At 41.7% G+C, this 12,829-nt stretch overlaps 1 protein-coding gene across 4 annotated transcripts in view; it reads right to left on the bottom strand.

Annotated features, from left to right (window-relative positions):
* Positions 1 to 12,827, bottom strand: part of armh1 (armadillo like helical domain containing 1) — a 39,255-nt gene extending 26,428 nt beyond the window's left edge. For 2 of the 4 annotated variants that reach the window (XM_063064370.1, XM_063064371.1), the window contains exons 1-3: positions 11,782 to 11,880; positions 8,234 to 8,465; positions 4,566 to 4,634 (exon numbers count right to left, since the gene is read on the bottom strand). In XM_063064370.1, coding sequence (XP_062920440.1) covers positions 4,566 to 4,634; positions 8,234 to 8,439 — 275 coding nt within the window. In that variant the 5' untranslated portion in view covers positions 8,440 to 8,465; positions 11,782 to 11,880. Of the gene's footprint in view, positions 1 to 4,565; positions 4,635 to 8,233; positions 8,466 to 11,781; positions 11,889 to 12,652 lie in introns of those variants that run through there. The other 2 variants (XM_063064372.1, XM_063064373.1) reach the window with 2 other exon arrangements.
* Between the last annotated feature and the right edge of the window lie 2 nt (positions 12,828 to 12,829).

Genomic DNA, 12,829 nt, shown 5'->3' with positions numbered 1-12,829 from the left:
AGACCTATGACAATTTTGGAGGAGTTACAAACTTCAGTGATTGAAATGGGAGAGACTGCACACACAACAACTGTTGCCCGGGTGCCTCAGCAGTCGCAGCTTTATTGGAGAGTGGCAAAGAGAAAGCCACTGTTGAGAAAAACTCAATGAAATCTTGGCTAGAGTTTGCCAGAAGGCATGTGGGAGACTCTGACGTCAGCTGGAAGAAGGTTCTATGGACTGATGAAAACAAAATTGAGCTTTTTGGCCATCAGACTATGTTTGGCATAATCAAACACCACATATCATCAAAGACACACCATCCCTACTGTGAAGCATGGTGGTGGCTGCATCATACTGTGGGGGTGCTTCACTGCAGCAGGCCCTGGAAGGCTTGTGGAGGTAGAGGGTAAAATGAATGCAGCAAAATAGGGATGATCTATTATGCAATCAATTGTTTAATAATTGTAATAAATTTAGACCAGTTGGTAGAAATTTGTTTTCACTTTGACATGAAAGAGTCTTTTTCTGTTAATCAGTGTCAAAAAAGCCAAATTTAATCCACAATGATTCAATGTTGTAAAACAATAAAACATGAAAACTTCTGGGTGGGAGGTGAACTCTTTGTGTTGACACTGTAGCTGGCAGGTGATAGGGGAACATGGGGGGAGAGGAGGTTCAAGGGCTGGAGAAGAAAGAATCTGGAAGGAGGGGACCAAGGGGGAAGTGACAGGCTGATGAGAAGAGGTAAAAGGCTAGTGTGGGGAATGGGGGGGGGGGTGGGATAATTCGTTTACAGACAGAGAAAACGATATTCATGCCATCAGGTTGGAGGCTACCCAGATGGAATACTCCTCCACCCTGAGGGTGGCCTCATCTTGGCACAAGAAGAGGCCATGGACCAACATGTCAGAATGGGAATAGGAATCAGAATTAAAATGTCTGGCCACTGGAAAGTCCTGTTGTGGCGGATGGTGTGGAGGTGCTCGACAAAGCGGGCCCCCAATTTACGACAGGTCTCATCAATGTAGAAGAGGCCGCATCAGGAGCACCGGACACCACAGATGGCTGAAGTGTTGCCTCACCTGAAAAGACTGTTGGGGGCCCCGAATGAAGGTGGGAAGAAGGTGAATGTGCAGGTGCAGCACTTATCAACTTTCAGGGATGTGCCAGGAGGGAGATTAGTTGGGGGGGGGAACGAATGGACAAGGGAATCGCAGAGGGAGTGATTCCTGGGGAAAGCAGGGGGTGGTGAGGAGAAGGTAAAGTTATGTTTTGTGGTAGGATCCCTTTGGAGATGGTGGAAGTTGCAAAGGATAAGGCATTGGATGTGGAGGGGATGGGGTGGTAGATTAGGACAAGAGTGACTGAATCCTTATGAAGGCAGTGGGAAGATGGGGTGAGCACGGATAAACGGAAATGGAAGGGGGCAGCATCAATAAAAGAGGGAGGGAAACCCCGTCCTGTAAAGAAGGAGGACATCCCTGATGTCCTGCAATGGAAAGCCACGGAACTAAAGAAACTGAGAAACGGCAATAGCATTTTGACAAAAGGTGGAGTGGGAAGAGTCAAGGTAAATGTGGGAATCAGTAGGTTTATAAAAGATGTCAGTTGACAGTTTATCTCCAGAGATGGAGAAAAAGAGATTGAGAAAGCAGAGAGAGGTGTCAGAAATGGACCGAGTGAATTGAAGGGCAGGGTTGAAGTTGGAGGCAAAGTTGATAAAATTGACGAGCTCAGCATGGGTGCATGAAGCAGCGGCAATGCAGTTGTCAATGTAGCGGAGGAAGAGTTGGGGAGCATAAATGGGGAAGGATTCAAACATTGACTGTTCTACTTAAGTAAAGACAAACATTTTATAGAATAAAAAGTAATCCAATATACCAAATTATATAGACATCGGCGGGCATCATGTAATCCTATAAGTAGCCATATTTTTAAAAAGTAGGTTTTCAGAAGTGTTTTGAACAATTCCATAGTATTAGCCTGGTATATGTCAGTTGGTAGAATATTCCAAATTTTTGGTGTAGAAGAACAAAAGGTCACATCACCAGTTCTTGGTTCTGGAAACACGAAGCATTTGCAGAATTAAGATTACAATAAGGGATGTAAGGTGATAGACTGCCAAAATATATGGAGGGGCTAGATTATTCAGAGCCATGTACAGGATACAATTAGGAATATTTTTAAATTGATCCTAAAGGATACAGACAGCCAGTGTAATGATGCCAAAAACGATGAAATGTGCTCAGATTTTCTGCTTTGGTTAAGATTTTTGCTGCTGCATTTTGAACGAGCTGCGGCCAATTTGTATCTTTCTTAGTCAGTCCAGAAAAGAGTGCATTACAGTAGTCCAACGGGCTAAAAACAAAAGCGTGTAGCAATTTTTCTGCATCTTGATGTTACGAGAAATAGAATGCAGTCTTAATAACATGGGTAACATGTGATTTGAAATTTAGTTCAGAGTCAATAGCATCATCTAAATTCTTTACTTCTGACTTGATATGTAATTAAGTTTATCTTTAAGATTCCCACTTTCAACATTAGAATTCACTTTGAGAGGACTGGAATCCAAGAGCAAGGACGTAATGCTCAGGCTTTATAAGGCATTGGTCAGACTGCACTTGGGAGCAGTTTTGGATGCCTGATCTAAGATAAGATGTGTTAGTATTGGAGAGGGTCCAGGGGAGTCTCACTAGAGTTATTCTGGGAATGAAAGGGTTAACATATGAGGAGCATTTGATGGCTCTGGGCCTGTCCTTACTGATGTTTCGAAGGGGGAGAGGGTATCTCGTTGAAAGCTATGAAACACTGAAAGGCCTAGATAGAGTGGATGTGGAGAGGATGTTTCCTGTAGTGGGTGAATCCAGGACCAAAGGTCACAGACTCGGAACAGAGGGACATGCACTGAGAAAAGACGAGGAAGAATTTCTTCAGCCAGAGGGTGGTGAGTCTGCGGAATTCAAAGGCCAGGTCATTGAGTATATTTAAAGAGAAGGTTGATAGGTTCTTGATCAGTCAGGGGACCAAAGATTATGGGGAGAAGGCAGGACAATGAGATTGAGAGGGACAATAAATCAGCCATGATGGAATTGCAGAGGAGACTCGATTGGGCTGAATGGCCTAATTCTTCACCAATATCTTATGGTCTTAAAAGACCAAACCTCATAATCTCTGATACCTCCAATGTGATGTTAACATTAAATGCATCTTCCTTTGCTCAGGAATCTGTTCTTACCCTAAATATTCTGGTCCCTATTTCCCTTATTACAACACTTCCTCATACATCCATGTAACTTTCTCACTTTTCTTTGTTAGAAAAAGACACCTTATTCAGGTGAAGCATTAACTTACTTATTGTACTTCAAATTTAGTTAGTTGCATTCGGTGCTCATGATATGGTCTCTACTACTGAGGAAGTTAAAGGTCGATTAAGTAGCCACTTTGGGGACATCACCATCCCATCTGCAAAGGTGACCAAGTTTTTGCCTGTTGCTTTAATTTTCCAGCCACTGCCTCACTAGACCCTCCGTCTTGGGGCTCCCACACTGTTCTAACAGGGCTAAATGTAAACTCAAAGAACAGCACAGAATCCTTTGATCAGCATAGTAGCTTGAATTCAAGTGTTCCAGATGATCAGACTTTCCTGTCTTGTATTTCACATTTCCAGCAGTTTTGTCTTCCTCTTCAGACATCTCAAATTTCATTTGCCAGCTCCTATTTACACATCATCCTCCAGACATTGCTTCACTGTACTGTTTCAGCACTGCCACAATCATGTGTCATTCAATATATGCTTAGATCTTCCCATGTTTCTTAAACACAAAATATTCTGCAGATGCTGGGGTCAAAGCAACACGCACAACATGCTGGAGGAACTCAGCAGGTCGGGCAGCAAGCGTGGAAATGAAGTCAATGTTTCGGGCCAATTCCTGATGAAGGGTTTCGGCCTGAAACGTTGACTGTTCATTTCCATGGATGCTGCCCGACCTGCTGAGTTCCTCCAGCATGTTGTTCCCGTATTTCTATCTGCTGTCTATCATTTATCCACAAAAGCTTTCAATTGCTTCAGTTTTATTTCTTTTCTAAATTATCCCACTTCTTATGACATGTCACCAAATTGAAATACTACCTCCTCCATAGATGCTGGCTGACCTGTTGAACATTTACTGAATTTTCAGATTTCAAGTATCTATAGTACTCTGCTATTAAATTACAAAGATGGTTTATTATTTAACAACGAAAGTAGATAGAACTATCCTAACATTGACTATATATATGAAGAGTTACAATAATTATTGTTCAATTTACAAGAACTAGAACCATTTTGAAGATGCCGTACCAAGACTCTGGAAGCTGTAAATTTGATGAATTCTCAGGAGCTGTACTTACTGTACATGCAGAAGCCTGGGGTGCACCTCTCTGGAAATGTGGAAAACCTGTGTAATGGAAGTTCCTGCCAGCAAGCAGCAGCTCACGATAGTCTTCATGGCTCTTAAACTGTGGGGTTTTTCTTGCCCTTCCTAGGCAACCAGACATATTCATATAACTAGTTTTTAAATTGCTATAATTAAATTAATACTTACCCACTTGCTGCTGATAAAAATATACCAATGGCCTGTAATTGCTCAGTTACACAAGTACCAACCATGTAACTGTTTAAAGATGTTAAGAAAATACTTATTATTCTTTGACTTTATGACATACAGGACATTACTTCCATTCACAGTAACATATAAGATACAAAATGTATATGAACAAAATTATCTTAGTTACCTCAGAAAAATTAAAACCATTACTAAGCATAACTATTGCCATTTAAAAAATCATTTTACTGATGAAGACATTCTAATTTATGTACTCGAGCCTTCCCAGCACAAAGTGGGAGAGAAAGCAAAAGAAAATGACAGGTAGCAGTACCCCTCATAGTAACTATTTCTCACAGTTCACAATGCCTGACCAGATTCTTCCCACTCCATTGCTCAAGATTAAAATAATTCATTATATTAAAAATTGACAATGCAATGGGAAAATTGGAGTGCAAGATAAGAAAGAAAGAGTAACTACGTAAATTGATACCAATGACTAGGATTGGTGCTGGACCTTTTTGTCGACTTCAATGCAGATGTGGGAGGCGAGATCAGGAACTTCATGGATGACATAAAGATTGACCGAGTTGTTGATGGTAGGTAGTCATAGGTTGGAGAGTGTTATCATGTTTTGTTGAAATGGACTGAAAAATAGCAGACAGAGCTAAATCCAGACAAATGGGAGGTGAACAATTTTGGGAGCACAAAGGAGACTAAACCACACACTATGAAAGGTAGGGTCCTCGAGTGTATTGAGGAATGAAGTGAGCACAAGTCCAGAGATCCTTGAAAATTGCAGTACAGTGTTGTTATGAATGTGTACTGGCCTTAGAGTTGCTGGCCTTAGTCAGTTGGCACATCAGAAGAGAGCGCTCATACATCATCTTTATAGACCTTGCTGTGTGCAGTTCAGAACACTAAGGGTTAGAAATGCCGAGTTCCTCCAGTGTTACACAGGATCTGCAGAATCTCTCGTGTTTAAGGTTTAGAAGTGATACAACAGAACTGGGGAGGATGCAGAGGAGATCAACAAGGTGTCACCACCATAAATTCTGGAATTTCCCTACATTCCACTAATATTCCACAGTTCAAGACATACAATGCTTTCAAATTCCATAATCAGCCTCCTGATACTATGGCATCCTCGATCTCTGTCCAAAGGCCTCAAATTTAAATATTTCTTCCTGAATTCAGATTCCTTTTACTGACCTCATAGCATTTCTATAATAATTTACAGTTCTACAAGAATTCAAGTTCCTCTTGTGCATTCACCTCCAGCATTCCTTCATTCATTCTGTTCATTTGGCTCAATGTTCAAGAATTCACAGCCCAAACTGTATCACCTCACTACTTCCTTGAGCAATCTCCTGCAAAGACTAACACTTTGACAGTTCATGGACATCCACCCTTATCTGCAAACCGTCTATTCATTACTACGAAATTCCACAGTACTTGAGTAGTCCATTCAGATTTTTTGGCCCTTTGAAGGAGCTCTACAATCATACTGATATATCTGCTCTACACCCACAGCCCTATCAACAATTGAATGGTTATGGGAATTGTAAAATTACACCTGTCATCAGACTCCAGAATCCATCTCATGGTCAAAAGGATGGACTCTGGGCTTCACAATCTACCACATTATGACCTTGCACTTTGTTGTTTACCTGCACGGCACTTCCTCATTTTATTCTGCATTCTTGTTGTTTTACCATGTTCTATTTCAGAGCACAGTGTGATGAATTTATCTCTATGCAAGCTTTTCACTGTATCTTGGTACACGTGACAATAATAAACCAATATCAATACCAAAGGAGGAAGTCAATTAGCTCTTCTCCATGCTTGCTCTCTCAGAGTAGCTCTCTAGTTCTACACCCAGCATTTTCTCTGTAGAAACATAGACATAGAACCATAGAAAATAGGTGCAGGAGTAGGCCATTCGGCCCTTCGAGCCTGCACCGCCATTTATTATGATCATGGCTGATCATCCAATTCAGAACCCCGCCCCAGCCTTCCCTCCATACCCCGTGATCCCTGTAGCCACAAGGGCCATATCTAACTCCCTCTTAAATATAGCCAATGAACTGGCCTCAACTGTTTCCTGTGGCAGAGAATTCCACAGATTCACCATTCTCTGTGTGAAGAAGTTTTTCCTAATCTTGGTCCTAAAAGGCTTCCCCTTTATCTTCAAACTGTGACCCCTTGATCTGGACTTCCCCAACATCGGGAACAATCTTCCTGCATCTAGCCTATCCAATCCCTTTAGGATTTTATACGTTTCAATCAGATCCCCCCTCAATCTTCTAAATTCCAACGAGTACAAGCCCAGTTCATCCAGTCTTTCTTCATATGAAAGTCCTGCCATCCCAGGAATCACTCTGGTGAACCTTCTTTGTACTCCCTCTATGGCAAGGATGTCTTTCCTCAGATTAGGGGACCAAAACTGCACACAATACTCCAGGTGTGGTCTCACCAAGGCCTTGTACAACTGCAGCAGTACCTCCCTGCTCCTGTACTCGAATCCTCTCGCTATAAATCCCAGCATACCATTCGCCTTTTTCACCGCCTGCTGTACCTGCATGCCCACTTTCAATGACTGGTGTATAATGACACCCAGGTCTCGTTGCACCTCCCCTTTTCCTAATCGGCCACCATTCAGATAATAATCTGTTTTCCTATTTTTGCCACCAAAGTGGATAACTTCACATTTATCCACATTAAATTGCATCTGCCATGAATTTGCCCACTCACCCAACCTATCCAAGTCACTCTGCATCCTCTTAGCATCCTCCTCACAGCTAACACTGCCACCCAGCTTCGTGTCATCCGTAGTATTGCAAATTTTGCATCACCGTATATTTATCCAGTTAGTTTTTGAAAGACACAGTAGAACAATACTCCACCAAGTCTACAGGCAGTACATTGACATGCTATGTAAAATGCGTCCCCTATACTACTAATGATTTTCTTCACTTACCTGCACTGATGACTCTGTCCTTAACCACAAAACCAAAAGGAACCATCTCCTACTATCCACTCTGACCAGACACCTCATTATTTTAGATATGTGTGGCAAATCTCCCCTTAACCTTTTCTTCTAAGGAAAGCAGCCTCTGTCTCACTGATCTATCCTGTCAATTATCGTCTCTGATCTCAGGACCCTCTCTCACAGCCTCACATCTTTCCTCTAATGTGCCAACCAGAAAATGAACACAACACTCAGTTGAGGCCACGCCAGTGTTTAAAATAAAATCAGCATAGATTCCTAAGAGTTTCTTTTGTTTCTGCTGGAAATCTACTTTTAAATATGCCTGCACTAACTTTTAGGAAGTGATGTGGTATGTCTAGTAACAGAGGCTATATATATAAAAAAATCACTAAAATATGGAACAAAAAAATATAAAGATTCATTCACACAAGATTCCACAGATGCCAAAAAATCCACAGCAACCAGCACAAAGTGCTGGAGGAATTCAACAGGTCAGGCAGCTGGCTCCTATGGAGAGGAACAAACACTGGACATTTTGGGTGAGTCCCTTCAGCAGGACTTACGCTTTCCTTTCTGATTTTAAGTTTCATTGATTAATTCCAAACAATTAAATGTTAACAATGAAATAGTCCCTTGGCAAGACAGTTATCAAATCTCAGTTTAAAGGAAAGGATACGTTATTCTGAGCCATGCCGTCAACCTAGTGAGAAATAAACTAGCTCCTTGAGCAAATTGTAATTCCAGCTCTGGGCTTGTTTTGCCTCTACTCGTATTTATAAAATCATTCAGTATATGTTGTCGAGTAGCTTTGGAGCCATGGTCCCACTTCTGCAAAAACACCATAAATTTGAAAATATCTTCTTGCTCTTTTGATGAGGCCATTTTCCAAGAACCAGATATCTTAGCAGCTGGCGGGGGGGGGGGGGGTTGGAGGGAGAAAGGTATTTTAAATTCACACGTGCATAACCCGGAAAATTGTAGCTTAAAATCAAAGGAGAAAAGAGTAAACACAAGGAATTCTGCAGATGCTGGAAATTCGGGCAACACACATAAAAGTTGCTGGTAAATGCAGCAGGCCAGGCAGCATCTCTAGGAAGAGGTACCGTTGTCGTTTCAGGCTGAGACCCTTCGTCAGGACCATAGTTCCCTCTAAGCTGTGCGCACGCACACGTTTTTCAACCAGCACACAAAGGAAATTAATGTGCACACAAAGGTTAGTTACCTAAAATAATGTAGTAGTTAATAATTATACTAATTGAAAATAATCTTTTAGCTAACTGTTTCTGTTAACTAGTTAGTCGGTTTTTCAAATACCACAATGCACGTCACCTCACCTATCCTGTTCCGGTTTGTACAGCTGCATCACGGCGGCAGCCATGTTTGGCGGACAGTGTTCATATCGTAAAATTTACAAAGATCTGTTTCAAATCCTGTAGATGGCTTACTAAGTTTTCATTGTAAAAAATATTGATTCACTATGTCGAATTCAAAAGAAGTGAAGGGTGTGAAGCACAAAAGAACTGCAAATTCGTTTAAAGTTGAATGGCTTAACAAAATAGTAGAAACTGTTACACCGAAAGCTCATGAGGTCATGAATGTTCAGCTACGAGAAATATTTATCTATGATTTGGAAACTGGAGTTCTCTGTTTGTATTGTCGTGAAGCGAAAGTTGCTGGAGAATTTGCTAGTGGAAAGAAGTGGGATGATAGTTGGAAACTTGACTTTTTAAAGCGTCATTTGGCAAGTAAATTGCAATTGGACGGTGTACAAAAGCTTAGGCAACCAAACCCGTCATTACCCGATACAGGAGTGCTACGCATGTTACGGTTGAGTACAGATGAGTGAGAGCGAAAACCATCAAACTCAGAGGAAATCAACGTTGAGGTACAAGAATAATCAGCTTTTGATTTCTCCACAATTCCAGATTGTGACTTCACTTTTGGCGATGAACAAGTTAATGCCTTATATCTAAAATATCATGATTTTCTAGCTGAAAATATTGTAATAGTTAGACAGTTTAATGATTTCAAATTTTCCGTGCGAGAAAAAATTGAATCCAAACTGATTTCTAACTTTGTTCAAATGGTGGCATTTGTACTTCAAAATGAACAGTTTTACATCCTTGCACAGTTGATGGACACCGGGGGAACCTTTCTTGCGTCTAGTGCGGACTGTGAACGAGGTTTTAGCCTAATGAATCAACTCAAAAACAAGCTGAGAAACCGTTTAGGTGAATGTCATTTGGATCTGTTAATAAGAATCAAAAGCTATCAATGGGATATTATTAGACGAGATAGAGTTTACAAAGAATGGGTAATTGCCATACAGGAGAGAGAAAAAATAACTGAGTGACTTAAATATGATAAAAATTAAATATCTCCAACCTGATGGCATGAACATTGACTTCTCTAACTTCCATTAATGCCCCTCCTCCTCTTTGTACCCCATCCCCTATTTATTTGTTATCATTATTAATATTTTTCCCCCTTTTTTTCTCTCTTTTGTCTCCTTCTGTTCCTCTCACTATAACTCCTTGCCCATCCTCTGGGCTTCCCCGGCCCCCTTTCTTTCTCCCTCGGCCTCCCGTCCCATGATTCTCTCCCTTCTCCAGTTTCGTATCCCTTTTACCAATCAACTTTCCTGCTCTTAGCTCCATCCCTCCCCCTCCTGTCTTCTCCTATCATTTCGGATCTTCCCTCCCCCCCCCACTTTCAAATCTCTTCCTATCTCTTCTTTCAGTTAGTCCTGACAAAGGGTCTCGGCCCGAAACAGCGACTGTACCTCTTCCCATAGATGCTGCCTGGCCTGCTGTGTTCACCAGCATTTTTTGTGTGTGTGACTTAAATATGTATGTTATTTTGTTGTTATTCTGTGCAGTTTTATGTCAAATATTTTGTAAACCTGCATAAACTGTCCCATGTGTGCATTCAGTGTGCACATACTTTTGTCACAGGAAAAAAATTTGCACAACATAAGATTTTTGCGCACACTGACTACTAAAAATTAGAGGTAACATTGGTCAGGACAAAGGGTCTTGGCCCGAAACGTCGACTGTATATCTTCCTAGAGATGCTGCCTGGCCTGCTGCGTTCACCAGCAACTTTTATGAGAAAAGAGCAATCCGTTTCTGCTAATAAACAGAATCTGAAAGTTCTGCAATGACAGTGACAGATCGGAGCTAAAGTACCTTTTCTTTTGTGCTAATGGCGGCTTGCACCTATCAGGAAGGTGCAGGACTGCCACCTACTGTAATGGAGCCATGACGGGGGATCCCACCTCCCAAACCTGTCTTAATTTAAAAGTTCACACCAGGACCCTGTACGACTTAAACTGCCCCTACCTTGGGTCCCAGAATATCCTGCAAACTAGGTACTCCAGATCTACCCAATCATTGCCTAAACAGGTTCCCACATTCCAAAGAGTATCTGTGGCACAGCATGTTCCACCAACTCTGGGTCCTTACAAAAGTCAGCCCACCCAGTCACATGCTTACCAACAAGCGCCGAAGTGGAGCGCAAACCCATATCACCAAACCCCAGTCTCACCAACCATACATTTCCCTCCTATTCCTTCCCCAAAGGTGCCTCTCTGTCCCACTCTTACATCACTATTTCTGCCATTTCTCAGTCCCAGCCAATTTAATACAAAAAATTCTCTTCATACTTTCCCATATTAACTATAATATCTACCTCAGACTTAGTAGGTGCCCATTTTGCTATAACATTTGCCTTTTCACTGTCCGATACACCCACAGATGCAAGTACCTAGCAAAACTGTACTACTATTCCCGCACTCTCCAGAATTTAGAGATTATAATACACTTCTATCAACAGACCAGGTCTCCTTAAACGCTTCGATTCCAAATTCTGCAGTATCGAGGCGGACTCTGAGTAGATCAAAACTGTTCGGCTTAACTTACTCAACCTATTGCAGACTAATGATAATACCCGTATATTTTACTCTATAGACAGACAACCCCTCCGTCAGCCTTTCCCACTCACCACCTCAATATTAAAATGAGGATGAATACAGAAGCTCATAGATAATTGATCTTGATTTCGCCGCCCTGCCCCACCTCCGTCCGGCTCAAGCTAAAGTCGTTGAAAGTCAAAAGTTTCACCTGATTTAGTAACACGCCAATTTCCTAAATAAAAAATACAAATCTGAACAAAAAAAAGTAGAGATTATTTGCTATTTTGACGATGATTACATTGCTGTTTTACCTAGTTTTCACGAAGACCGATCCACCGACCATTCAGTATACTGTACTGGCCAAACTGCTCTCTGGACCTGGAGATCGGCGATTCTCCCTGCTGTTATCTCAGGGTCACTGGAACGTACAGAATCAGCAAAAATAGCATCTTTATGCATGAACAATAGAGCAATAAACTTGGTTGGGGGTGGGGTTGGATTGGTTAGCAGAGGAAAGAAAAACGAACATCTAAAGATCTAGGCCAAAAGAGTGTTCCTTGTTCGGAACATGAAGAGCAACAGCAGTAAATCCTCAGAAATCCCCACCATAACACCACACAGACACACACACACACACACACACACACCCCACACACATCCACACTCCCCCCCCACACACACACAAACAAACACACACACCCACACCCACACATACACAAACACACACCCACCCACACCCACACCCACACATACACAAACACACACCCACCCACACACACACACACACACACCCCACACACATCCACACCCCCCCCACACACACAAACACACACACCCACACACACACCCACCCACACACACACACACACCCCCTTATGGTCACTTAAATCTTTCTGAAGCATCACGCGCACAAACGATGCTACTGGCGGATCATTGACTTATGTTTGAATGTTTAAATGATAAATCCTCTCTTCCCAGTATTACTTTATGTAAAAAATGTAGTACATAAAATTATTTACCATCCGTTATTTCGCTTAAATATCATGCCATGTTGACACTGAAAACGAAAGGTACTAATAAATTAAATACAAATAAAATCCTGAAACAACTCAAAAGAACACAATTCTCGTGTTAGTTAGCGTGGTAACCGATATTAAGTAACCGTTTCGGGAACACGTTTACCTGACTCAGAAGTTGATTATTTTCAAAAGATGGCATTTATTTTATTTCCCCAATTCCGTTGTAAGGGAAGAGCGTCAGCTCCCATGAAGGGAGATAGACAGGCACTTGTATTAGCCAATGGCAGAAGGAGATCAGGAGGCTGGGCTTGGATAAACCAATCATCGGAGAGGGAGGCGT

This window comes from Mobula hypostoma, chromosome 12 (genome assembly GCF_963921235.1).
Source record: "Mobula hypostoma chromosome 12, sMobHyp1.1, whole genome shotgun sequence".
NCBI classification, from domain to species: domain Eukaryota; kingdom Metazoa; phylum Chordata; class Chondrichthyes; order Myliobatiformes; family Myliobatidae; genus Mobula; species Mobula hypostoma.
Note: the sequence above shows the minus strand (reverse complement) of the source record. Positions and strands in the feature narration are given on the sequence as shown.